The 27,497-nt window shown below is 37.1% G+C and overlaps 1 protein-coding gene across 8 annotated transcripts in view; it reads left to right on the top strand.

The window, feature by feature from the left end:
• The window catches only part of KDM6A (lysine demethylase 6A), a 150,981-nt gene that overhangs the window by 116,472 nt on the left and 7,012 nt on the right, over positions 1-27,497 (top strand). For 7 of the 8 annotated variants that reach the window (XM_057378217.1, XM_057378218.1, XM_057378215.1 and 4 more), the window contains 9 exons: positions 12,224-12,353; positions 13,815-13,920; positions 14,630-14,835; positions 17,290-17,354; positions 17,455-17,529; positions 18,834-18,982; positions 19,952-20,066; positions 21,651-21,838; positions 23,050-23,191. In XM_057378217.1, the coding sequence (XP_057234200.1) occupies positions 12,224-12,353; positions 13,815-13,920; positions 14,630-14,835; positions 17,290-17,354; positions 17,455-17,529; positions 18,834-18,982; positions 19,952-20,066; positions 21,651-21,838; positions 23,050-23,191 (1,176 nt within the window). Of the gene's footprint in view, positions 1-12,223; positions 12,354-13,814; positions 13,921-14,629; positions 14,836-17,289; positions 17,355-17,454; positions 17,530-18,833; positions 18,983-19,951; positions 20,067-21,650; positions 21,839-23,049; positions 23,196-27,497 lie in introns of those variants that run through there. The other variant, XM_057378221.1, reaches the window with a different exon arrangement.

Here is a 27,497-nt window from a genome sequence, read left to right as displayed (position 1 = left end):
CTGCTGTAGAGAATGTAGTTGAAAGGTATTTTAAACTGTACAAAATTTCCTGACCCCTGCATCTAATGATGACATCAGTATGGTTTTACTTGTAGCATTTATATGTCTGTTTTCTTAGAGAAGAAAGACTTCTGAAATAGGTACATGATATCAGTAAATGTCAGATAAATTTATTGCTTCAAAATGTGTTTCCTTCTCATGGAGTTTATGGTTTAATTTCTATTAGGAGCTTTGATACAGCTCCTACAAAAGGAAAATAAGTTGTTTGGATTTTTTCTTTTACTCATTAATGAGTTGCCTTTTATAGGCATRGTTTGTAGGTACTATATAACTGCTTCTCTTTAGATAACAACAGAAACAATATAGATGTTGAAAATAAGAAAATGTTTTAWATAAAGTAATTTTCAGTACTGTTAAGAATCTCTTCAAAATATTTTTTTCTTAATACAAGTAAGACAGATTTGGTCTGTCATTACAAATCAGTGTTCTCATGGAAAAAGTGATAAATAATCACAGAATGTTGAGGTGGGAGGTCCAGGAGGGGACCTCTGGAGATCATCTCATCCATCCTCCCAGGTCAGCAGGGCCAAMTAGAGCAGGTTGCTCAGGGCCGTGTCGAGCCAGGATTTAAATACTTCGAAGGATGGAGAGATTCCACAACGTGCTTGAACAAAACTCTTCATGTTGTGTCACACCAAAAGTAAAAAATCTTTATTTTCCTATGTACTGGTGCRTGGTTTTGGTTATTCTTTCCCTTCTGCGGGACTTGGCATTTCCCTGTGCTGAACTCCCCGAGTTTTGGCCCATTTCTCCTGCCTGTTGGTGTCCCCCTGAGTGGTCACWCAGCCATCTGGTCTATCAGCTTGCCCTGCAGCTCTGTACCAGAGATGGCTTTTTGGATAGTGCTGGTTTCAGCATCTGTGGCTCAAGAACAGGAGCTATTTAGATGGTGGATTGTGGTGAAAATGTGGTCATGCAGCAGGTTCTTAGTCTGTCATGTTGYAGTTTAGATATTTTTGACTCTTCAGGGGTTTAGGTCTTGGTCTGTCTTATGTTCCAGTTGATTAGCAGGTGTGTTACTGTTGTTTTTTGTTTTAAATCAGTAAGCTTGGATCATTTTAGACCAGAGGCAGAATAGATGAACGTAAAACGTGAGGCCAGCCACTAGAAAACCTGGCAGTGATTGCAGTGTGGTTGTGCAGATTACACGGTATTTTCCCAGGTGTCTTCATGATGGAGATGCAGAATGGCACAGAGTTGGAAGGCTCAGTTGTAGAAGTKCAGATAACACTTCTTAGCCCTGACTTAGCAAATATGTTCTACTGTAAGCTACAGTGGCATTGGAAATACAGCAAATTCAGACCCCTCTGCAATAGCCAGKGGCCRGTGGCAGAGGAGGATGGTTGAACCYAGAGCAATAATAACTTAAACTGCTGCAGCTAAATCTGTCAGTGTTCATCTCTGGTGCATGTGCTAGCAGGGAGCCTGTCAGGTAGTCATTAGCTTTGCAAATTCTCGTTTAGTGCTTGCTGCTTGCAGCCCTCTCTATGTAAAACATCTCAAAGCCCTCAGATTTTCTTGGTGCTCTTTGGAGAGATTTGCCTGCTTTCTTAGAAGAAAATTGTTTGAAATCCAAACAAACTGAGAAATTGAAATGMCCATTTAGAGCAATATCATTTCTGTAGCCATGTTTTATGGTTGTCACCGTTTGTGCAAATGTTACCTAAGATGCCATTAAAGTTCACAGAAGTCACTTTAATCATAAACATATGGTTATTGAATGTTAGGGGTTGTACTGTGCTATTTTCCATACTGAACTATGTTTGGAGTTCTCCTGGTTGAAATGTTATCTGTATTTTTCTCTGTTAGAATTCTTGTTGGAATTTTTATCACCTCAATGTATTTTACTCCAAAGTATTTTATTTGGGAGATATATATATATATATATATATGTTTGCTATATTTTATATAGCAAATGTGGTGGTTTTGAGCATTACTCTTTCTGATATTTAAAAAATTATACAGAAACATGTTTATATCATTTTACAAAAAACCCTGCATCTGTTACTGTGACTGAGAGCTCGTAGTTCCTAATGTTGTGGGATTTGATGACTAATACTGATCCATGATATAGCAGTCTGTCGCTATCTGCTACAAAGATAAATTTCATAAGAGAGAAAAAAAATATGGGAAGCCTATTTGTCATCTTTCAAATATTAAGTCTTATTGCAATGTACATTTCCAAGTGACATTTCCACACATACTACATTCATAAAAATTAACCGCTTAGCAGCTTTTTTTTTTTTAAATTAGGACTATGTATTCTTTCTAGTAGAAATATAAAAATAGCTTCAGTGTCTGGTGTTAGGATGAGTGCATTGCAAATAGTCATAATATAAACTGTTACAGACTTCAAGGTTTTTCTCAAAGTTTAGCTGATCTGTCTCCAAAACTGGCATGCAGCTTTCTTGAGACAGTAATGCAAAYAAAATGTTTCACTGTAGTGAGATGCTGCATTTTGATGTGTTCAGTCTGCTGTTGTAGGTGAGATCTGCAGTTTATTTTCAGTAGCAAAACACCATTTTAGCTACAGAAGTCCATAAATCAGCTTTTAATGCGAGTCTGCGTTTGTGCTCTTTGATGGAGGTGTAGCATTCCTAGTGATAAACTTAATTTCCAAGATAAAGGGAGTCTCATAAAGRTGTTTCACTTGGCTTCTTACAGTCGGTATTTTTCCCAGGCTCACATAATCATAATTTTTCAAGGGAGGTAAGATAATACTTTGCCCCATGTAGTTTGCAGGCAGCTCAGAAGGTGTTAAATGTGCTTTTTTTCCTTTCTTTCTTACTGAGTGGAGATTGAGAGCTCCCTCTTCAGCCTGTCTGCACCTTTTTTCAGACAGGCAGAGGMTTTAAAAGCTGGATAATAAGGAAAGGTGGGCAGTGGCAAAAGTGGAGGAGAGGCTTGATTTTTTAGCGACTTCGAGGTCAAAAAATGCATGTCTGGGCTGGGACTRCTCTTACAGGTTTAGAGAAGGGGTTTCTTCTAGGCAAACAATGCTTTCTGAAAACTGCMTATGTCTGCTAATAATAAGAGATTCTGAGAAATACAGTAAGTCACCTGTGCTAGGGCTGGTTACTTGTTAGGGAGAAGGTTCTATGTGTTTTTTTCATAATAATAAAAATTATATAATGCAAATGCTTTATTATACATAATAGTGGGGATTTTTTTCCCTACCATTCTAATAATGTCTGACAGTTTATATTCACAAAGTTGAGGACAAGGATTTCTCAGCCTTTTATGGAGTAGCTGATTAGCCCTTGCTTTGTTTTAAGATGCTCAGAAATACACATTAAAGCTCTGGAGCAGAGTTTTGGGCAGAATGTCCTTGTCACAGATGTGTGCTTGACTAACAAGGAAAAATATCTGGGAGGGAGAATTTTAAAAGATAATCTGCCTAAAGGTCTGCTAATTTGCCTAAAACACCACCCCCACCCCCACCCCCCCATTTTGACTTAGTAAAATGGAAGACATTTATATGCTAATATATCAGCTGCTGTGAACTAAAATATTACATGTTGACCTTTATTTTAACACAGTGTAAGGTAATGCAAAAACAAAGAATTGAAAGTACTTCCCGTGGTACTGATTACATTTGAATGCTGTCTCTGTAAGTGGTGTCTTGAGATTCAAAACTCATTTTGTGACCCAAAATGTTGATTTTAAGAATTACTGTAAAGATTGCAGAAAAGCTTGCAGAATAATACTGCAGAAAAGCTTGCATAAAAATACTTTCTTTTTCCTTAAAAAAAAAATTTTAAAAAAAGAAACAAATAACAGCAAATCCTAAAACACAACAAGAAGAAAAAACAGACAGGACCCCGGTGCTAGAATAAGCTTAATGCASGAGGAAAAGGGAGTTGTCCTGTAGTATTAGTTTTTATATATTGGAGCTACACTGTATTGGGCCTTAGATGTATTCATGTGTGTCAGTTGTTACATACATACCCTTATTTTATTTGATATGTTCTGAAAGATGTTCTGTCTTCATCTCCAATGTGGATAATTATATTGTTATCTTCTGGCATATTCTTCTTGCTATCTGACAAAAGTTAGTTGATACAATCTGTTGCTCTGTTGTCTTAATGGTATTCTCTAGGCAAAAATAGACATTTTGACAGGTAGGAACAGCTGGATGTAACTTGGAATTTTTTTTATAGCTGGAGCACTAGATTAATCATTTTTATTTTCTTCCTCATTATTCTGCATTTGGCTCTGTTTACTATATGCTTACTTCAAAACCAGAGTGTTTATGTTCTTTTGAAGTCGCACTGAAGTCCTCAGATGTCTATTTGTTAAATATTTTTTTTTTCTTCAGATGCAGGTTTAAAAAAAGTCTTGTTTAAGAGAAGCCATTTTTTGCATCTTTCATACCCTACAGGTTTATTTGTGGTTAGAGCACAAAAAACATGGAATTAGTAGCAGTTTGGGGATTAAGTAATGCACAAGAGTTGATTCACAATTGATCTACTGCAGGAGAGTGAACTGTGGGATAATGAAGTTCCTCATCTCACAGGAGGGATTTTATCAGAARGCAACATGGTAATGCTTACCACCAAAAGCTGATTATTTGGCCTGTTAATGTTTCTACGGTTTTGTGTGTTGCTTAAGAACAAAGGAGCATCRGAGAAATGGAAGTTTGGTGGTTTTTGAAGTGAAAGCAATTTATTAGAAAAGGCATTCAGAATTCTTGCATTGCAATAAAATAAAATCAGAATTAGTTAGAAATAAATGCTGGGAGACTCTCGTTTTGCTTTATGTAAACAAGTGTTGTCTTCATAAAAGCTGCTCAAGTTAAGCCATTAGGTGAAAGGAGATGCTTTGTATCATAAAATGCAAAACACATGCCAAAGAGAAAACTCGGTTTGATTCTTCTTTTATTACGTGTGAATAGGTTGTCTGCTCTGTAGAARCAGACTCGGTAAATGCTTTGTTTTGCCAAAGACTAAAGTGAGCACTTAAGTAGGGCAAGATAATTGCAGGGGCTGAAAAGTTTCTTTATATCCATCTTCCTTGGTGCGAATGTTGAGGAAATATTTAACAGAGCCGCATTCTCTTGGTGGGGTGAAATGAGGTTGCTGAGAAGGGGTCAGACATAGGGTGCTGGCACAGCAATTGATACTTGTACRAGGAGCTTCCCTTGAGGGGCCAGACAATGTCAGTGAAAAGCCACAAGGAATTGAGAAATGCAGGAGCTGAGCTATTGACTCACATATGCAAATCTCATTAAGATGCTGCTCTGGAGAACAGTAGGGTGGCAAATGGGCTCSTCTTGTTAAACTGCTGCTGGAGTGYAGGGATGAAAGGGARTTGAGGAGGTGATTCTGGGCAGTGTAAGTGTGATTTGGTTAGTCTTCTCTACCAGTAAAACTGGTTGCAAGTTTGGTAAACTGTTTACATAGTAAAGTAAATTTCTTTAAGCCTCTGAGCAAATTAACAGATAAAAGAGTGTGTTTTTAGATTAATTATCCTTCCTGAGATTCCTAGAGAAAATCTCCTGKTAAGGTCACTTAAAAMAAWWAAAAMMAMMARRAAAAAAAACAACAACAAAACAATCAACACAATCCCACGTAGTTTTTGAGCATAAGTGAAAACCATGTGATTAAAAGAAGAAAATACGGTGAAAATAACCGGTCTGAGTTTATTAGAAAAGCCGATTGTTAATACATAGGGGGGGAAAGAAAGAAGAGTGTGCTGCTTTGTTTGGATGTGTATCAGGTTTCCTTAAAGAGACTGTTACCAAAAGCTCTCTTCTGTGCTCTTAGAAATGTAAGTATCTTTTCCCTGTGAGCARTCTTTCGGAAAGGGGAATTAATGAAACATTATCACAAGACTTGAGATTTAACACTCAAGCTGTTTATTTCTATTGAAGTGAAACCAGCTGATCTCTCACTCAGCTGTTTCACTGAACTCACTCAGAGTTTCAACTGGTGCATCTAAYTGACATCCCASAGAAGGGATAAAAACCCAATATCCMTCTCAGTTARGAGAGTCTACCAGTTGTCCTTTCTAAAACTGGTCTGAGCTCAAGTCTTTCCTTTAAGCAGAGAAGTTCCTGAATTGTCTTGTTTTGTTTCTCATAAAAGAAATAAGAAATATCTTGCTTATTTTTTTTCCTCATTATTTAGCAAATGTTGTTCACAGCCTTGAARGAACAGGCCAAATAAAACTTAGAGGTAAGAGGTTCTCAGAGAGTTCTGAAGAGCCAAGCAACTGGGTTACTGGGCAACTTTGTGTCAGCTGCAAGTTGCTCTTGTCATTTTTATGGTGATGYATGGAAAGACTCATCTGAAAACTCTGAAGCATTTCTGAACTTGAAAGCTTTACCAATTTGGTATAATAGGGGAAGGCAAATGAGAAGCGTAGGTTTGACTGTAATGCGTATTAAAAGGGGCTAATAAGGGGTTTTTACAGTTCTTTTTGCTTGGTGTTCAGAGAGGGAAAGTRTAGAGCAATCCATTGAGAAAAGTGACAGGAGACCAGGAGAGATGAGCTGCCTCTCTCGGGGCTGTGTAAAACGATAAGAAATATAGGACAGCAAAGAGAAGAGTTTTTTCATGGAAACTGTGCTAAGACATTGGAATAGTCTGCCCGGGGAGCTGGTGGTCACCATCCCTGGAGATGTTCAAGGTGGTTCCATGGTCAAGTTGACGTTCTTTTGTTTGGTCTCAGGTTGCACTCACTGATTGCTGAGGTCTTTTCTAACTTTAATGGTTTGTTGATTTTATGAAGGTGGTCTGGGCTAAATAGTCTGGGAAAAGGTCTGGTAAATGGTCAGCATTTACACAAGTGCAGTAAATCCATTTCCTGAGGAGGAGTGGGAAAGGCAGTGCAGAGGCTGAAGTGGACAGACTTCTTGCTCTGAGGGTTCTGTTGGAGCCTGGGGCAGAAGAAATTTCTTACTGAAATTTCTTAGAGTCTGTTCTTACTGAGGGTGCTGCTCCCTGAGCCTGGTGTGGGAAGTCAGTGAATCACTAGTTTGAGAACTCCATAGTCCCGAGGAAAAGAGCCTAAATGTATTTGAAAGGAAGTACTTTATGGAAAAAGGATCTGGATTAAATTTGTGTTTTGTTCTTAAAAACAAGAAAAGGCATTTTTGTTCTATTGGGAATTTTATTTACAAGCGGAGGGGTTTTGTTTGGCTTCGAGACAGAATTGTTCAGTTTCTCTAAAGGCACTTACATCTGTCAAGTGAGCTGCACCATAGCAAAAGTTTTCAGAATAAAATTTGACATAGTGTGATTTCACAAGCTAAACACTGCTCAGAATAAGAGATTCTGTTTTGTTCAAAAGGCAAATACAGAAATCCGCATTATCTGAATTATCTGAAAATTAAAAGAACATAGGAAASATTTACAGTTTAGAGGGAAAGGCAACAGTATGAAAAAGTTTGGTGCCCCTTGTTAAAATGCTTTTCTTACGTAAGGCACTGATGTGATTCTGTTTGTYTTACAGCCTAAGAGCAAGGTGATCAGCCAATGAAATAGAAAGGAAAGATGTGAAAGTCATTAAGAAAAGAAAAAAAAAGGAACATTACTTCTTACATAACGTGTAATTAACCTRTGAAATTCACTGCCAACCTGTACTATTGAGGTCAAAACCAGAACAGAATTCAAAAATAATTAGAAATACATTTGCATAATGAGAAAATCCACAGTTCTATTGTAGGGTTTTCTGTAGGTTTCATGAAAGATCTCTGGGAGTATTGCCAGCYAGTACCTGGTTGTGAAAGGCTGGGTTAGAGGATTGCACGATAAACAGGTTGTGTGATTATCTGGTATTTTTTGCATTATAGTGTCATGTAAGCTTGACTTAACTTCTTTATATTCCCCTTGGAGAGCTCCTCTCTTTATCCCCTGGCTACAGAAGGAGCTTGSGGAGGTGACCCTCGGAGAGCCAAGTGGGGTGTTGTGTGTAACCACCTCGGTGGGGATTGACAGGTGTTTTTCTGTGGTTTGGTAATAATTCTCAGTAAGAAAGCAACAGATTGTGGGTATTTCTGCTTTGAATCAGGATGGCATCAAGTCAGTGCTGTGCAACTCCAATGCTTCAACCAGTTCCTTCTGCAGGCACGTTTTGGGAATGTCTTGTTCCTTCCTCTTTGTAGATTAATTAATTCTGATAGAATTGAGATAGAGTATCAAATAAATCCRCAGTGCCTTATGCTCATTTTAAATGGGATTTTTATTGGGGGAAGAGAGGGTATTCATTTTGTTCTTCAGAAGAACTGTAATCTCTTGAGCAGTAAAACCTTGTTAATTCTCATACAACTAATCCTCAAATAATAATTTGCTTAGACTGACTTCACAACAARAATAACTGATTAAGCACAAATGCTTGTAACTTACTCTGTTTTGACCTGTAAATTGTATAAAATCCAGATGTATAGATAATTGAAGTTTTTAGCAACTTTTCATTATCATCAAAAAGTCATTATCACCCAAGTAGACACAAAAAGGACAAATACTTTCAAAAGTACTGAAGCCAAGMGTTCTAGAAAACATAGAAATTTATGTCTGGAAGAGGAAAACCTGTAGACAAGAACAAAAAAAAAGAAACAAAAAAAATAGTGACTGCACATAAGTATTAGCATGGTCAGTAGMGGCAAGAGTGTTCAGTAAATATTTTTGTTCTGTGCTTGGGAAAAAGGCAGATAAAGTGTTCACATCATGGGATGTACTCTTGTTTTGAAGGAGAAAGTTAAACAGCAGTTACAGTTAAATTTGGCATTAGAGGYCCAGATAACATACATCCATGAACTCTGAAAGAGAAGGTCAGGGAACTGTTCATCATTCATAAAGATTTTTTTAATAGTTCTTGGAAAACAGGAAAATTTCCAGAGGACTTGAAGAGCACACTTCCTGAGAAACAGACATAATYCTTTAAGTCTGGCATTAGGCTTTGGTGAAATAATAAAAATACTGAGGTGATTAATAAATGTAAGGAATGATAATTAATGATTCTTGGTTCTCGGAAAATAAGTTTTGTCCTGTTAACTTTAGTATTTTTTAGGTAGTTTGAGCTTTTGTAATAAAATAGAGTTCAAATTGATATAGCTGTGTAACACATGTAGCTTTAAACCTGCATGATACTTCTTTTTTGGTCAGGTGGGGTGACACAGAGCCAGTCCAGTACCTAAGACATGTCTGACAACTGCCTGATTTAAGTTTTCTGTGGGTGCCTATTGTGAAAAAACTGTATCACACCTGTGCTTCTGGTCAGCTGTGTGCTTTGGTACAGCCAGAGGGGAAGTTCTTACCTAAGGCTGAAGGCTGTAAACTTACCTTTCARAAGCTGTGGGAATGTATCCTAGAAAGTAGTAAAATAGAATTAAAAGGGTTTTTTTTAATGAATGTAATGATTGATTATTCAAGAGATGCCATGATTACATGAAATAATCCCAAGCAAGCAGCAACAAGAGAAGAAGGACATAGTCATAAGCTGCACCAAGGGAGGTTTAGGTTGAAAATKAGAAGGAATTTCTTCACAGAAGGGGTGATAAGACATTGGAATGTGCTGGCCAGGGAGRTGGYRTCACCTGGAKGTGTTTAAGAAAAGGCTGGACATGGCACTCAGTGCTGTGGTCTGCCTGACAAGGTGGTGATTGGTCATAGGTTGGGTTCCATGTTCTCTTCATCCCTTCATGACAGCTTTGTAGGTGACTGCGTATCCAGTTTCTTTTGGGGCATGAATCAGGCTTGTTTTGTCTTGAGCAGTACATTTGTTGCCTCCTTCAGTCTTTATGAAATCCTCTCACAAAAACTGCATTTGTGAAGCTGAGATGTGTGAGATTTTCAGCACAGTTGCTCTGGCCAAAAAGGGTCTTTCGCTTTCCTTGCACTGCAGTTCTGCWTTTCCAGAAGTGGATAGGCTGGCAGTGGATACTCACACTGTGGTAGCAAATATTTTTAGTACTTYTGTAGTGTTTTTTATGATTTCTATTGCTCTGTTTGGCATGCTAACAATTACAGAATTATTATTTAATAGYTTTCTTGCCTTGTTATTAATAGTAAGATATTCTGATTCATAGTTACAAAAAATACGATGGGAAAAAAAATGATAGAGTGAAGCTGGTCTGTTAAAGACAACTTTAAATATTCTGCCCATCTGTTTCCTGTGCCACTTAAAGTATCAATGTTTTGCTATCTCAGCTTAGCTTTTCTTTGTCCATTTTCCTCTCTTAAAATTTCCACATASAGTTTTAGTAGCTTAATAGGAAATTATAGTATGCAATTGGTAATATCAGCTTCAAGTACTGGGTTTGTGAGATATCTTTGTTCATTTGATCTTTTCCTTCATTCTGTTTCCTCCCTTTCTCCTCTCCCTTTTCAGACCTGTAGTTTCTCCAAGTGTACAGAAGTTTCTTCTCTCTCCATTGTCCCCTTGCCTGAAGCCCCCATGTGCCCTGGCTTTACTGAGCTTTCACTGTGATTACCTTGCTGTGACTGCAGCATCTCAAGTCACACTAGTTCTGAGCATTGTCCCTTTTTCTTCAAGTTCACCTTTTTTCATTTTTCTTGACTTAGAAATTTCCTGAGARCTGTTAATCGATGCAAACTGAATTTTGTCAACGTTCTCTCTTATTTTTGATACTACACGTTTGTTTTTCTTGGTTTTATTTCTCAGTCTGGTAATGCAGAGATAATAGTAACATCTGAAACCTGCAGTTGAGATTCCAGTTTCACTTTGCATGAATGATCTGAATCTTAGGTTTATTCAGCTGTCGTCAATACATTTCTGTGTGGTGAKGATTTTATATTGCCATGTTATTTTTGGGTTCTCTTTTTGTTTGCCTTGTTGGAGTTTCTTTGTGCATTGTGGGGAAAAGAAAGCCTTTGCAATAGTTACCTCAGACATAAAGCGCCAGGCAGTTATTTTTTTGCCAAGTTAGCTGATACCTAATCAAAGCTTCTGCATCACTCTTTCACTTTCTTGGAAGTGAAATTCTGGCATTGGATTCACCTAGTACAAGGAATAAGCTGTTTGGTACTTTGACAGGTGTGCTTTGGGATGTGTGAGATGTTTGCTCATTTTCTTTAATATCTTTGTTGTGTCAGTGTGTCTGGTCTGATCTCAAGCCTTGARTCCATCTTATGGGTTCTGGTAGCTTGATTAGAGGCTGTGATCTCATGCGCCAGTATCTGGCCATACCATCTTTCTCAGTTTTGGAAGCAAGYTCTGTGGCTGGGCATTTCATCCAATGCAAGTCAGATGTGTTTTCTGCTGAAGACTGGTGTTATCAAAAAAAATTTTTAGTAACCAGTGAGTTCTAYAAAGATATATGACTCAATTATACATTAGAAACATCCTGTTTTGTGGGATGTAACAGTAAGTCAAGTGAGGTTGAAAGAAGGATTTGAATAGTGTTTAGTAGGAAGAATYGGGAAGTAGTTGAGTCATTTTAACAAGAATGGGGACTGTGTTTTAAGGGACTGTTTTGTCAGTACTTTCCAAGTGAAGGTTACTGGCTATTGACTGTAGGAAAAGCTTTGAATGGAGACATTTTRGGTTATGCATTATAGGAAAAGTTGCACATACAGGGGTCCTGCCCACCTGGAGATCTCCAGAGAGAGGCTGCAAATACAGCACTGAGGGTCTCACTGCACTCACACACGGGCATTGATGCAACAACTGGCTGGGGTAGGGCCTCTTCTTACTCCAAAATGCAGCAGTGATTATTCTGCTCCAAAATRTGTAAGTCAGGGAGGGGTAGGTGTGGTTCAGCTCAGTGTCTGTAGTGTAGTTCTCGTTCGGTTTTGTGACTCAGCAGTTTTTTGGCTGAGGCATTGTCATTTTCTGACTACTGCTCTCTACCTCAGCTCCTATGGAATGATCATCCACTTGCTAAGGTTCTTCATTTCCTGTTGGAACCTTCTTTTCCTGTTAAATTTTGTCAAATGCGTCATGCTTGCTTTTATTTAAAATGGCTGTATTTTTAACTAATAGTGGTGATGTTGCAGATTCAGCAAGCAAAGTGAGAATAAGTTTGAATAATGTCAAATTATGCATGGAAAATTCTTGATTAAAACATACGAGCTTTATTTGCATCTTAAATTATGGTTTCTCTTTTTACAACAAATATTATTTTGCATAAGAGATTACACTGATTTGCATTTTTTTTATTTGTCAAGTATTGACAGAGACAGCTCTTCTTTCTTTTTAGGAATCTGGGTAAAAATGGGTTATCTAACAGTAGTATTCTATTGGATAAATGCCCACCTCCACGACCACCGCCTCCACCGTACCCTCCCTTGCCAAAGGACAAGCTGAATCCACCTACACCTAGTATTTATGTAAGTAAATCTAGTGGCAGAAGTACATTGCTGCGTGTCTTTTRTAATTGTTTGGATATCTGAATTACATAATGTAATTATTTTAAAGATGCTCTGTTCATCACTGAGTTCCAATTACGGTGCTCTCCAAACTGGTATATAGGCGTGGAGAAATGCTAACCTTAAAGAAACTTTTGAGACATAGTTGGACTCTTAAAATATTGTAAATTAACAATTTCAGTGAACAGAAAGAAAAATACTTCAGATTTTGTATTTTTAATACCCACAATGTTGGCAGAATAAGGAAAACACTTCATTTGATACAATGCACAGTATTTCAAAACAGTATGTACAAGTTTTTGCAGATGACAGCTTATGTATAAATGTACCAGTAGCTAAACTAAACTCCCATAACAATCCGCTTCAAAACATAGTGAAGAAAATGAATAAAAGTTGAGGTGATGTTAAGAACAAAATGTCACCAGGAAAAGGCAGGGTTTAGTTGAGCAGTATTTTCTTATGCCAGCACTAAAACTTCTGTTCTGAAAAGAAAGTTTCATAATAGCTTCTTTGAACTAACTTCCTTAATAATAGAAGAATAAATTACAGGATATCCACTTCCTTAATAGCAGAAGAATAAATTACAGTAAGTCCACAGAGGCAGTGGGAAAAGCTCGAGCTGGCTTTGGTCACCTCAGTTTGGGACCAGAAGAGGTTGGCACTTGGGTCTCATTGTGCCCAAGGAGGCTTCCTGAGAGCTGGGTTAGGCTGGATGCAATAGATCTGAACTCATCTGCCTTAATAAAACTCCATCCCAGCTTTGTTGATTCCTCACAAAGCTGGAAAGTCTCTGTGCTGCCACAGACTGTGCRGATGTGCTGCTGTTTGGGAACTCTGTGTTGTGTTTTGTTTATTGCAAGAAATCTCTTCAGCTTTCTAAAAGATTCATAGCAATTAAAAAAAAATCAGGAGGGAGACTGTAGCATAAAATTGAGGTTATAGGTGCAGAGAAGCATAAGAAAATCAAATCAACCTTTTTGGTTAATATGAGATATACCATGAGAGTAGTCTTTTAATTTCTTGTTTCTTGTATACATTATCTGTAAAATTAGTGCTTTTTTACTTCTGAAAAGAAACTGTATTGTTCTTCAGAGAATTCTGTAGATTTAGGGAATGTACAAGGCTGCTGTCAGATAAAGAAATCAAGTTCGGGAAACCTGAGTTGCAAAGCTGAAGCAACCTGGGAATAATTCATGCCAAGAAACAAATTACAGTAACAAATTAATTTCAGGAGTGAACCCAGCATTTACCATAGAAAGAGTTGTATGGTGTAGCTGTTCATTCCCCACAGTGCAGGGAAATAGAGGGAATTCCTGTTTTCTTTCTGTTCTTTCTYTTTTTTTTTTTTAACTATTCTTTCTTATTTTACAAATAAAGAATCTAGATTGGTCTGACATCTAATATTCCATTATAATTTTGCAGTTGGAAAATAAACGAGATGCTTTCTTTCCACCTTTACATCAATTTTGTACAAATCCAAACAACCCTGTTACTGTAATACGTGGCCTTGCTGGAGCGCTTAAATTAGGTAAATTTACTTTTGTGGGTTTTTTTTTTTAACTCTGGGGAAAATATACGTTTTTTTAAAAAGAAGTCTCTCAGTTCTTAAAAGTGGGTATTGTATTTCTGTAATACTGTATAACCTGTATATTCCAAATCATTAGGATAATTCATCATTTCTCAGTTTTCTGTTGTTTCTAATTTTGGTCATGTCAAAAAAAACCCCTACCACAAATGCAGCAGTTTTTGTTGAGCACAGAGAGGAGCTGAGCTGTGGATATGGAAGTTTACTGCTGGACATTTTCGTATAAAAACTGGATGCATGTCTTTGTGTTTAGATCTATGATCTATAATTTGACTGTGCAACATTCTGAGGTCTGTATATAGACAAAACTATCCCTGCTGGTAGGAAACATGTTATGTGATGGAACACTCTGGTTTAGAAAATACTTTCTTGGTAATAGGTTTGAACAATAGATTGTTTGCAGATTTGATTACCCAAGGCATATAAAACCTTTAATGTAGTCCATAGCTGCCAAGTTTTTTCGGATTTTCTACTGTATCCGAGGGGAAAAGTTTTTTGGGTGTCAATAATTACTGTACAGGTGGGCAGTGTTGTGAAGAATAAGGGGGTAAAAATAATTTTAGAGTAAGSCTTTTGGTAACTTCAGGCATATTCCTGATTTTTTAAAATTATATTTTAACCCTCATTTATTAATTTTATCCCTKTTAATTAGATCTAGGACTCTTCTCTACTAAGACATTGGTAGAAGCAAATAATGAACACATAGTAGAAGTAAGGACACAGCTACTGCAGCCAGCAGATGAAAACTGGGACCCCACTGGAACAAAGAAAATCTGGCGTTGTGAAAGCAGTAGATCTCATACAACAATTGCTAAATATGCACAGTACCAGGCCTCCTCATTCCAGGAGTCTTTAAGGGTAAGTTAATTGCCACTGTTCAAGTTATAATTCACAGGCTGCATATGGACTCTGGAGCCAATTAATAAAGGCTGTTGGAGAAAGCAGAAATTGCTAAGGAAAAGGAGAAATTTCCATTAGCACGAAGAGCACAGATAAATTTTCAAAATTTGTTTTGAATAGAGGGTCAAATAGTACATTGTTCTTCCCAAATGCTTAGTGCAGATTTAATTTTAATAATGTGAAACTCATGGCTGTTTCTTTAAAAGTTTATTCATTCAACTTTTCATATTATAATGTCAAAATTCACATTAAAATATCTAGAAAGCCTTGAGTTCTAAATTTTAAAATTTGGATTGCTTCTAATTTCACACAYGTTTTGAAATCAGATTTCTTTATCCTTCATATTATCCTGAATTAATTTGGATGTRACTTATTAGTAAGTTTACACTAATACTTGTCTTTCATTGGGTTCCAAATATAACAGTTCATATTTGGTTTAGAAGTTTTTAGACTTACATGACAGAGTGAATATTAGAAATAATATTTCCCCTTCCTGCCTTGGCAGGGAGTTGGACTCCAAGGTCTCCAGAAGTCCCTTCCAACCCTATTCTGTTACTCTGGGATTTTGTGAAGTGTGATTTTATTGGTATTACTTACTTAATATTTTTTACTGAAGTAGTGAATACATTCTTGAAAGTGATTCTGGGCATTCCTTGGAGACATATGCTACCTGGTGTTAGAAAAGGATTGGGCTAAGGTAGARCTAAGACAAGAAGATAGTTTTGACCAGTTGTTTGTTAGAAAATTGGGGAGATGTCAGTGTGAGGAATCGTCTGTTGCAGTTTTGACTGCCTTTACACAAAAATGGGAATGATTTCTGTAAGAAAGGGAAGAGAAATTCTAAATTTAAATTTTGTGCATTAGAGGAAAGGATTTGAAACAAAGGTAGTTGGCAGTTGAAGAAAACAGAAGGGAATCTGCTCATAAGGCTTTGAGCTGGTACAAGATAAAGAAAAAAACAGCAATACCATTGGAAAGGGAGGGAGCACAGAAATCTTCAAGAACTTGGGATTTTTCTTCCTCTGAAGTTTTAATAAATTTAATAAGGATATTGGGTGAAGTTTTCTGGTGCCTCTTGTGCAGYGGTACCAGTGTTGTATTCTTGTATGTCATTCCACAAGGCTGGAGAGCATTACATCACTGGAACATTTTATCTGTCTCTCTGTATATATCTATCTATATATCTGTGTTTAAAAATGTACATAATTGATCACATACCACTGAAAGCCTCAGCTTTGGATTTGCACGATGATGTGTCCTGCAGGGTTTTCTGATTTATTTTTTTCCTCGCTGTTACAAGCTGGTGGTAAAAATGCAATACATAAAATGATTTTTAAGAGTGATGATTTTCATTTTTCCCCTGGAAATTAGAAAGACACTGTGCATGTGTCCTTTGCCTAACACTGCTCTGACCTGTCCTTAGGTGACTTTTCAGTGTTCAAATAAAAGCTTTATTTCTTCTTTCTATAGCCACAGTTCTCTTGGTTTGCCCTAAGTGATCTTTTTGCTTTATTCCTCTAGCAGCTATTACATTGCTTTTCTAACATGTCTCGCAGCATTTGATAAATCCATCATCACTAGGTTCCTTTTTGTTTCTCTTTGTCTTCATTCAAAGGGTGAATAAGACTTTCTCAGGTACACMGGGCACTTTGAGATTTAACAACAATCCCATTCAAAGCCAGAGATCTTTGGATRGACTCCAGACAGTTCCTTCTTCCTTTTTGTCTCTTCCTTTTTGTCTCTTTCTTTTTCCTTCTATGTCCGTGTGCTTGCCAAAATAGAAGGCTTTAGAATAGGGTTTTGAGCACAGTCTGCTAAAAAGATCAAATTGCATCATTTAATATTGGTTGGATTTTTTTCCACTAGTCATGGTCCCAGTTATTGCTAGTGCTAAAATAGCATATGGCTATGAAAAATTCAAAAGATTTTATATAATGGATTTTTCAAAATTAGTTTTATAAATATTAGTCATCCTAGTTTCCTATCAGATTACCTGCTTGACTTTGAAGGGAGATAGATGTTCTTATTTGAAAAGGTTAACAGAATTCCTTAATACTGGATTCCAGGTCACCCTGATAATGGAGCAAACCAACATACTCATTTCCAGCTTGARCACAGGCCAGCAGCAGTGTTTACAGTGTAGACATGTTCTGTTGTTCTGGCCTGAGGGTCATGGAATCTTCAGCCTTGAAGAATTTTCTTTCARTGCATTTTGACTTTTATTTTCCTCACAGTGAAAAAATATTTACATAAAATCTTAGACATGGGTATTTCAATGATCGTGTCAGTATCTTGAAACAAATGTACTTATATCTATGTCTGTGTTGCCATTGTATACCTTTATATTTTCTATGTTCTTTTATGTGTGTGTATATATTATATGTAAAAACATTTCAAAATTGCATTTTATAGGAGGAAAACGAGAAGAAGAGTCACCACAAGGACCACTCAGATAATGAATCCACATCTTCTGATAAGTAAGTGTGGTGTAGCTGTATTAATTCTGTACTGGCTGTATGTGCTATTTTACATCATTCCCATTTTCACATTTGCCTGTTACATTTTTTACATTTGCAGCTCTGGGAGGAGGAGAAGAGGACCTTTTAAAACAATCAAGTTTGGGACCAACATTGACCTGTCAGATGACAAGAAGTAAGTTGATTACAGTTTCTCCTGCTCACAGTGCTGATCTGCAGGATGATAATCCGTCTGGAAATCCAATGTAGAATTCTCAAACATCAGTCAGTCTGTTAATAAATTCCAGTTGCACAGCCCATTTCCACAATGAAGTGGTTACCTTTGGTCTTCAAACTGTTGTTATGAGTCGTTCTCATGTTAAAATATCTTTTCAGACTTCTCTTTCCAGGATTTTTGTTTTTCCAGAAATGAGTTTAAACATCCATTAGAAACCATTCTTTCTAGTCCTCCTTCTAAACCATTCCCTTTGTTTCATTGTGAGGCTTTAAATTGTTTGCTTACTACTTTATTATTTCAATGTCAATGACCTGACAATACCAAGTTTTTAGTCTTTGCATAGAAATTCTAAGATTGGAGTTCTTTTTTTCTATGTTGTTTGTCTGAATTTTAGTTATTCATGTTTTTTTTTCCTTTTGTTCATACTGTCATATGTTTTCACCTTTTCATAATTCTTGCTTCTTTATCCAGTAACAAGGTTCAAAATATGTAGTAAAGACCTGACCCCTCAAGAGTCTCAAAAAAAATTGAGTATTATTTAAACTATATATCCTCTGTGAGTAGATGAAGGCAGCTTAGAAAATATTAGAAATACTCTRAAAGCATGTTTTTATTGTCCAGTAATAATTATTTGGTTCAATCTTTAGTTAATACATGTTTACATCAAAGATCAGCATGTCTAGACTGTCAGTCCCACCAGCTGCCTTACAAAAATTCTGGTCTACTTCAGTCATAAGAAATTAACTTTGTGGTGTTTGGGCAGTAAGGACCACTAAGTTGATGACATCTTTTGTGGCAGTCATTGGAAGATCGATGTGTTCATCTGTGGATGTGATCAGAGGCTGTTACAAAATTTTAGATATTGATGCCTTTTTTTCGTAAAGGAAATTCTATCTGTGGACACAAAGTAGCTGCTAATAAACTATTTTTCTGGACAAGCCGTTGAGAGAGAGACTTCAAATGAACCTAAGCATAACTAACCTGAGGCTCATAGAGGATTGAATTTTGATACTTGAAATAGTTCTTGTAGGATCCTGGATAGGTGCCAGATCTTCTGATCTGGGGTTTCAGCTTTGGCTACAAAATTATGTTTCCCCATACAAAAATTACGTCGGATTTGTGATTGTATTTGGAAATATTTTCAAATGGCAAGAGGAACACAGATAACCTATGCTAACATTTTTTTGAAAATGTTTATATTTCCCAAACTCTTTGGAGAGTTTCAGGGATTCACAGTTTGTCAATTTGCTATTTTGCTGCAGGTGGAAGTTGCAACTCCATGAACTGACAAAACTTCCTGCTTTTGTACGTGTGGTATCAGCAGGAAATCTTCTAAGCCATGTTGGTCATACCATCCTGGGCATGAACACAGTGCAGCTCTACATGAAGGTTCCAGGAAGCAGGACACCAGGTGAGTATAATGTGCATGAAAAAAATGTAAAGGTTCTGCTCTGTGGTGTTGGATTTAACTACACTACAGATTTCCTGTCTCTTACAGCATGCCTAAACATGATCAATCTGCATATTCCGTGTTTTTTATTTCTTCCTTATCTGAACTCTGCATGTACCAAGTGCTCATAGTGGAAATTTCTGGATTTCTGCAGTGCTAGGGAATTGCCCTGCTGACCTCTTGCATGCAATATGGGATTCTTTGAGGAGAAAAAGAAGGTTGAGTTTATAAAAACGGACAGTATTTGTATTTTGCATACCTTGGAAGTTTTTAGAGGCTTCCCGAGTGGGTCTTCTGCAATCGTAGRAATCAGTAACTTTGACTTTTTCAGATTCTTTACTGTCTGAGAATAGCACTCGGCTCTCCATGATGAATCGTGCTGTGTTGGGGTCATGGACTGGGACTGGAGAAATCTGGACTAAATTTCAGGGTGTGAAGTACAAATTCAGAAAGTTCCATTATGGATTATGGCTCAGTTTTCCAGCTGTCAAAAGAAGATAAAATACAGGGTGTTTCTACGTGGATTTTGAAAGCTCTTTCTGAAAGATTTTCCTACTCCTTGTCAGTTTGGTGCCTGAAGTCATGTGGYTTTGCACCTGACCAGGACTGTCAGGAGATACCACGCAACACAAGATCTGAGCTTTTGAAGTATTTATTTCTTCAGGAAGGGAACTGCTGAAATATTGGTCAGATTCACAAGATTGGTAGTTCGAACTTCTTGCTTTCCACAAGCTAACAAAAGCAGAATTTTCATATCACTGGTAGCTTAACTGTATGAAGCACCTTAATAGTGTATGATGGTGTCATAAAAAATATATAAAAATACTTAAACTGTGGTATTTTTTTAGTAATTGTATTTGGCATTTTCATGGTGTTGTTTGATTAGAAAAGCCCTACATAAAGTGTGTTTTCTTTTCTCTTAAATTTCAGGTCATCAAGAAAATAACAACTTTTGTTCAGTAAATATAAATATTGGTCCAGGTGACTGTGAATGGTTTGTTGTCCCTGAAAGCTATTGGGGTGTCATGAATGACTTCTGTGAAAAGTAAGCTGGATGTGCTGTTTTTGTCTTTTATCAATTTTTTGTGCCTTTCTCAGAGCTGAGATGGGGAGATTACTGAGGGTGCTCTAGGGGACGACATTATTTTATGGGTTTTCCATGTAGTCAGAAAAGTCTTTTCAAGTAGGTTAAAATGCAAAATCTTGAGTTCATAGAAAATACCACACTTGTGCAATATACAGAAACTTGGATTGATTGCCTGTGACAAAAAAAAAAAAGCAGAATTCTCTTGTCAGAAACAAATATAGTCATTGGTATTTTGACATGTTTTCTTGTTGCATTTAGAGTGAAAGCTTAATTTGCTCAGATCCCAGGAGGCATCATGGCAGGCTTTGCTTAGATAKACATATTTGTAACTCCCTGGTAAAGCTGAGGTACCCTGAGCTTTGGGGAACTACTCAGCCAGCTCTGAGATCAGGATTTCTATGTTGGCCCTTGTGTAGAGTGGTGACTTTAAAAACAAACAGAACAATACATGTTTGTACATGTACACACACACAAAAATAGTGGGAGCATCAGTGGTGTCCCCTAATCATTCCACTATTCAAGCAGGAGCCTCTGAGGTTGATTTTGTGGGAGAAAGTTTTTCTTTGAAACTGGATTAAGCTCTTGACTTCAGAACTTTTCCAGAGCTCTGCAAATTTCATCTCASTGTCTCTGTATTTTCTGCCTGTCTTCTGACAGCTATTCTTATTTCATCCACCCTTGCAAAGATAAGCCATCTCAGAAATGTAATTTCCACTGATGGAATTGCAATGTCTCTGGCACAACAGGCCTTTTTACTTGCATGTCACTGTGCTTCTGAGGGTAACAGAGAAATTGAGAGCTTGGTAACCTCACAGAATGTCTACAGTTACTCTACAGTTACTCTACAGAGGCACTTCACTGTCTTTGGAAATTGTGCATTGCAAACAATCTCTCRTAGTGCAGTATAAAAGCTATATAATACTGGGATAAGGATGGGAGAGAGGGGGGATTTTGCCATAACCATAGTGGAAGAGTTCATAGTTGGGAAATCTGTATGGAGGTGTTTTTCCATGCTCCTCTGGAGCATTTCTTGGCTGAGAGCACAGATCACAGCTGAAATATTGCCACGAAGTTGCTTGTACTGTGGACAATCTTCACATGCATACAAAGACAGTGTGGGTACCTGTTCACAACAGAAAACATCCTTGGGAACTGGTGTGGTCTGTACAGAAGATCAGTCAGTGAAAAAAGCAGCATTGGGCACAAGTGTTGCACTAAATCTGACCAAGGTTTTGTCTGCCTCAGCATCAATAAAATACTGGGAAACTTAAAAGAAAATATAACTTAACTGGAAACTGTAAACTGACTTCCCATGGGCAGCTGGTGGATGGGTGGGTGTTCTAATGCATTGCAAGATATGAAGTGTGGAATTATGATTGGGAATTTCATACATGACACTTTCTTTTGACTTCTCTCTGTGGGTCACTCATTTGTGAAAACATTTATAGTGATGGTCATTTTTTACAGGTGATTGCATTKAAGTATCTGCTATTAATATGTCCATTGGTAAATGCTGAAGACTTTATTTTTCCTCTGTTTCAGGAACAATATGAATTTCTTAATGGGATCTTGGTGGCCAAACTTGGAAGATTTGTATGAAGCCAATGTCCCAGTTTATAGATTTATACAAAGACCAGGGGATTTGGTGTGGATAAATGCTGGCACTGTTCATTGGGTTCAGGCTATCGGTTGGTGCAACAACATYGCGTGGAATGTTGGCCCTCTCACAGGTATGTGTGAGCAGTGCCTGTGCTCAGCTATGCAATTGGGTAACACTCCACTGCATATGGCACAGAACCTGCCAGTTTTTACTAATTTGCCTTGCTTTACTGGATGAAAAAACCACAGTAGGCTGTATTTTTAAAATACGACGTGTTGAAGCTTTAAATAATTCCATTKTAAGAGGAAGAGAAAGCAGCAAGAATGCAGTCTTGGCATTCATGTTCTGAATGGGCTTGTAAAAATAAAATATTTCTRTTAGTCTATTAGTTCATACACTGTTTTCTTAGGCCATTTCTTAACTTTTTCTCCCAAAATTTGTTCTACCCAGGAAGCTTCACTATGGCTTTCATAGAAATTTGAGGACTAGTCCTTTAATTTTGGTGAGACAGTGGGTATCTAACAGCTCTTTGGTGAGAACATCAGGAAATGCAAACAGCTGTAAAATTTATTCATAAAGGAATATTAGGCTTCTCAGACCTACTGCTCTAGAAGTCTTTAATTTTGAACCATGGTCTTGGCTTTTTATCTGTGATGGTTGATGGAATGATTTTTATCTGTGAATGTGGAAGGAAATTCCGTAGCTAAAACAAGAGTCTGTCAAGCATTTGAAGAGAATGTACTTGCAAAAACTTCTGTTACCCTAAGTAGTTTAAAGCATGTCTTTATATGGTGCAGTAAAGAATGTATCTCTAGGATTGTGTGATTGACTGATAGACCTCTCATGTTCAGTCACAGTAAATTTTGTGAAACATTTTTAAAAGGAGGGTGGAGTGAGTAGGCTGCTTAATGAAAAAATCTGAGTCACTTCTCTCAAGAAGAGATTATATACCATAGCAATGTTAAATCRTGTTAAGTTGTGAATAGAGTGAGATGCAGACATTTCAAATCTGGATTTTTTTTTCATCTGAGAAAATTTACTAATTAACCATTTTTGAAATACYGCTTCATGCCCAGCAAAGAAATTGAGCACTTGTCAGTAACTTGTTTTCACAGGTATTTGTTGCTGCTGTGGTATTGTGTGTTCTTTCAGCATCATAAATACAACTTTTAAAAGACATCTTAAAGAATGGAAATGCAGTTAGAATGAATAGTTCATTGTGGAGGAAGCTTAGCTGTAAAAGATGTGAATTACTATTATTATTATTGTAACCAAATGATCTTTGGCTGATAATTGTTCCTTAACCAGATTAATCACTTCTGTACCTGTGTGTTTGTGCAGCCTGTCAGTACAAGTTGGCAGTGGAACGGTACGAGTGGAATAAGCTGCAGAGCGTGAAGTCCATAGTACCCATGGTTCACCTTTCATGGAATATGGCTCGGAATATCAAGGTCTCAGATCCAAAGCTTTTTGAAATGATAAAGTAAGTTTTGTTTATTTGAAAATTTACCGTACTCTTTTCCTCTCCACACACAAACCATTTATTTGATTTATTTGCAAAACTTTTCCGTTCCTGGGAACCAAAGCAAAATTACTTCAGATTCTGTTTTCCAAACACACCTTCATTTTATTATGTTTTATGTAATGTTATTTTGGCATAGCTTTAGAATCATCTAAGTAACTTTTTAGTTAAATGTGCCATAGACTTAATTCAGCAATTTACAGAAAAAGTTGGCTTTGATCACAGCAGCTGTTCAGAGCACATACCATCAGAAATAAGAAAATTAGGTCATCAACCTACATATTAGAATTAGAATATTTAGTCACTTTCACAGCATAGTTAAACTTAATGTTACATTTCTAGAACCTGTAGTTAGTGTTCTCATGCTGTCATTTGGAGATTCAGTATGAATCTTTTAAATACAGGCAAGTAGGAATTTGAGAGCCTACTTCCATTTGCTCCTCTGAACAATGAATTGATTGATATGTAAAATGATAATTGAGTTTAGTGACATTTCTCATACGCATATTCCAAAATGCAGGAATATTCCAGGCTTCAAGCATCTGTAGTGATTTKCTTTAAAGGGTGCAACTTCAAGCAAATGTAAATCACATTACAGCACCATACTGAGGTTGAGAAATTAATGAACGTTTCAGCAYATAACATAGGTTTGTCTTAAAGTGGGGGAATGAATTCCAAAGCATATTACTCATCATGAGAATCCTCTGGTAGCAGCACTCTCTGCTTTGCCTGACTCTACAAAAGCACTTCTGAACCCTTCCTAGTCCTACCAACATACTGGATCAACAAGCATTTAATGCTTTTATTATTTGCCTTGAAATGGGGTTTTAAAAAAAAGGTGAATTAACGTGTGAGAAAAAGGGCAAAGAAAAAGAGTGTCTTTCTTCCCCCAGTAGAATTTATTGGTGACATCTGAGTGTGACACCTTTTTACAGTAGGAATTTAATTTAGGCTTGAACATCTGTTGCAGAATGGTGGCATTGGGGAAATGTTAAATTTGTAAGAGCTGAGAATGTTGGAAATTGACAACAGGGAGGTTTWTAGTCACTCTAAAGCTTGATTATAGGGTAGCAGTTGTGTGTGAGTGCTTCTTAAAATCTGGGAACTGAGGCTTAGGATAAAGAAAGTATTTGCTGAAGGCCTGGCAGTCCTGCCCCTTCAATTAAACAATTAGTGGTCATATTCCTGATGCCAGCTGCCACAAAAGGGAGAAGAGAGACAGAATAGTTAGAAATGAGAAACAGGAAAATGCAGGAGAGTGTGGGAGGGAGGAAGCCAAAAAGTCCACTTAAAATACCAAATCCACAGGCTTTACTTTTGTCTTTATTTATATAAAATATATATAAACCCCAGCAGACATCTATTGTGAAGCTCAAGGCAGTTCTGGAATGTTCTTGACAAAATATGATTTTAATATTTTGGCCACTTGTATTTTGCATTTGCTATGGTTTGGATTTTAAAGGAGAAAAACAYGACTGAGCACAGCATCCTTCTCCAAGAGAACCGCTTAAAATGCCATGAAGAAACACAGAACACAAAATGGTACTTTGCTATTATCTTGCTGCCTGACAGCAACTGAGCTTCTAGCAAAGGACCTAAATTTTAGGTTTACATTACAAATAAACAGAGCTGCTAAAGATCAGGTAGAAAGTTTGGTCATGTAAGCAGTTGCATTTTCCAGTCTAATGAAACCATTCCCAGTTTACTCAGATGAAGCAGAGGATGAACCCCATCCAAATTAGTTGTCAGCCAGATCTCATGTGCCTGCTGTATATGCAAAGGGCAAAAAGAGGGGATGATCAGCTCTGCTTTGGAGTGTCCAGTAGCAGCAGCCTGGGATAACTTTTTGTTGTGGTCACTCCTGTAGCTGTGCAATAGCAGTTCCTAGAAATCAGTATCACCACAGCCTGGTGTCTGACCTTGGCTTTGTAAACATACTGGAAATGCAGAAACCTTCATGAATTTCTTTAAGATAGGAAAGCAGTTGCATAATTTTCCTATGGACTGCTTTTGTCTGCAGGAAAAATTGGCTGGCAGGTCACTTATCCACGAAACCTGGATTTTCTGTGTACAAAAGAGAGACATTTGTGTATTACATGTATGTGAGTGTGTGCATGTGTAATAAAATACTTGCAAAATTAGTCATTTTTGATAGAGCTGGTTGAATTTCATTTTGGATACCTGGCTTCATTTGTCATTAGAAGGAAGTGAAAATAAGTGACACAGCTGTCATCGTTTTGGCAAGCACAGGTCTATCTAAAATTGCACGTCAAAGATACATAAAGTGTTTTGGGAGTTTTGACTTCTGTTTCTGGGGCTTCTTAGGTGTCAGCATAGTATAAAAGATTAGCTCTTGGAAAATGATAAAAAGTAGCTTCTAACTCAATTTGAAAGATAAATACAAACATTTCTCAGTGGGTTATATAAGAGTAACCACTGCAGAGGCAATAAACTAGAATTTGAGCATAGGTAACAAATATTGGGAACCAGATTAGTGATGAAAAGAAATGGAGTAGCAGAAGGGAAAATGTAATAGAAGGAAACTTTGCTTTTGGAAGAAATCTGATGCCTCATATTTTTAGTYAATGTGCAGTGCTGTCTTGCTAGATAAAAGTCAAAGTACAAAACCTGAAACTTTCTCATGAGGTGTTTTTTAAAGATTTTATTTTAACAGTAGGATCGTGAGCAGGAGCACAGCAAAAAAAAAACCAGTTAAAACTTGGCTGAGGGAGGACAGCCCTCAAGAATAGAAAAATTAACTGCAAACCCCTTAGATGGAAGCCAGGACTTTTACAAATGCATGTGAGGAAGAGAAGAATTTTAGAGGTAGAGAAAATGTAGTAAAGGCTTAAAAAATTAATTCYGAAGTAACTGAAGAATTGAGTTCTGTTACAAAAATAGTTTCAGAAATGTAAAAGAACATGACATGGGAGAAATTATTTTGCACAAAATCCTCAAGTTAGGTAAAATACTTTTCAGTATTAGTGGAGATRTATTACTGGAAGGTACAAAGAGTTCGGTTCTGCAGTGCCATTGAGATGGTCTCCACACTTTTGAGGAGTTTTACTGAATATCTAAATACTCAAATGGGTTTTGCACTGCCCTTGTAGAACAAATCAGGATTATGTCCATTTTTCAACCCTCTTCTATTAAATATTTGAATTAGACTGGACGTGATTTACTCATATCTTTATGCCATACCTGCAGAGAATTTGAGAGCAAGATGGTCTAGATTTTCTTCCAACTGAATTCTCGCTGTACAAAATAAAAACTGGCCTGCAATACTTAAAGCTGCCCCCATTGAACTTGCACATTCAAGTTCAAGCTCATTGGGCACTTTTTTGGCTTTCTTTTGGCTTCCCAAGCTTTAGGAAGTTGTGGTGCATTTTCACAGTGATAGTTTGTATCCTTTCTCCCACCCTTAAACACATGAAATAGTTAAGGCTTAGGTTTTCAAGTACCATTACTAGGACCTGAATTTTATCCAAGGAGGGGGARTTCACCTTCAAGCTATTGTTTCCTGCTTTGTTTGCAAATTTGGCAGACGTTGGAGCAGTGTTCTAAGTGGTTRCATTTTGGGCAGGACTGTAACAATAGAAAACTCTTTGAAAATAACACTTGGAAAAGTCTTTGGAAGTCAGGAGTGGGGAACAATGGTGGCAGGTGTGCAGGTGTGCTTCCAGTTGCTCTTTGGGATGCCCAAAGACTTCCAGGTAACAGCAGAAGAGAATAATGGTAGCTTTTAAAATKATTTGAAATTAGGCTGTATTGCATAGATGAATGCTTTTCCAAAGCTACTGAGGTCGTCAGGAGCACAATAACCCAACGCTCAAGTGAATTAATTCTTAATCTATCACTTGAGGTTGGCTCTGACATAACTCACATTCACATCAGACTTCAAAAATGCTGAAGGAGTTAAGCTTAATGAGCTGCATAATTTTCTTGAAATCTGGTATATATAAATAAGATGTTTAACAGAGAAACACACTTTCAGTTTTGTGTTATCCTTACGTGAGGGTGTTAGTGAAGCCATTGTTTTTAGTGAAGATGAACACTTGTGAGTGTAAAACAAGAGTAGAGTACTTCACAATACTGAGATTCTGTTAACTGCTTGGAAACACATAAAAGAAATGTGGTTTTCTTAAATACAGAATGTATGTATTACATGTTTAGGGTTTTAAAATGGGAGAAGGATCAAGTTGAAAACACTTGATAGAACTCTTGAGCACTTTGTTTTCTGTCCAATGTTTGTTTTTACCCTTAATKT

This window comes from Malurus melanocephalus, unplaced genomic scaffold (assembly GCF_030028575.1).
Source record: "Malurus melanocephalus ecotype Western Australia unplaced genomic scaffold, MMel_1.1 scaffold_348, whole genome shotgun sequence".
NCBI lineage: Eukaryota > Metazoa > Chordata > Aves > Passeriformes > Maluridae > Malurus > Malurus melanocephalus.
The sequence above is the reverse complement of the archived record's forward strand: the minus strand, read 5'-3'. Positions and strand labels throughout refer to the sequence as shown.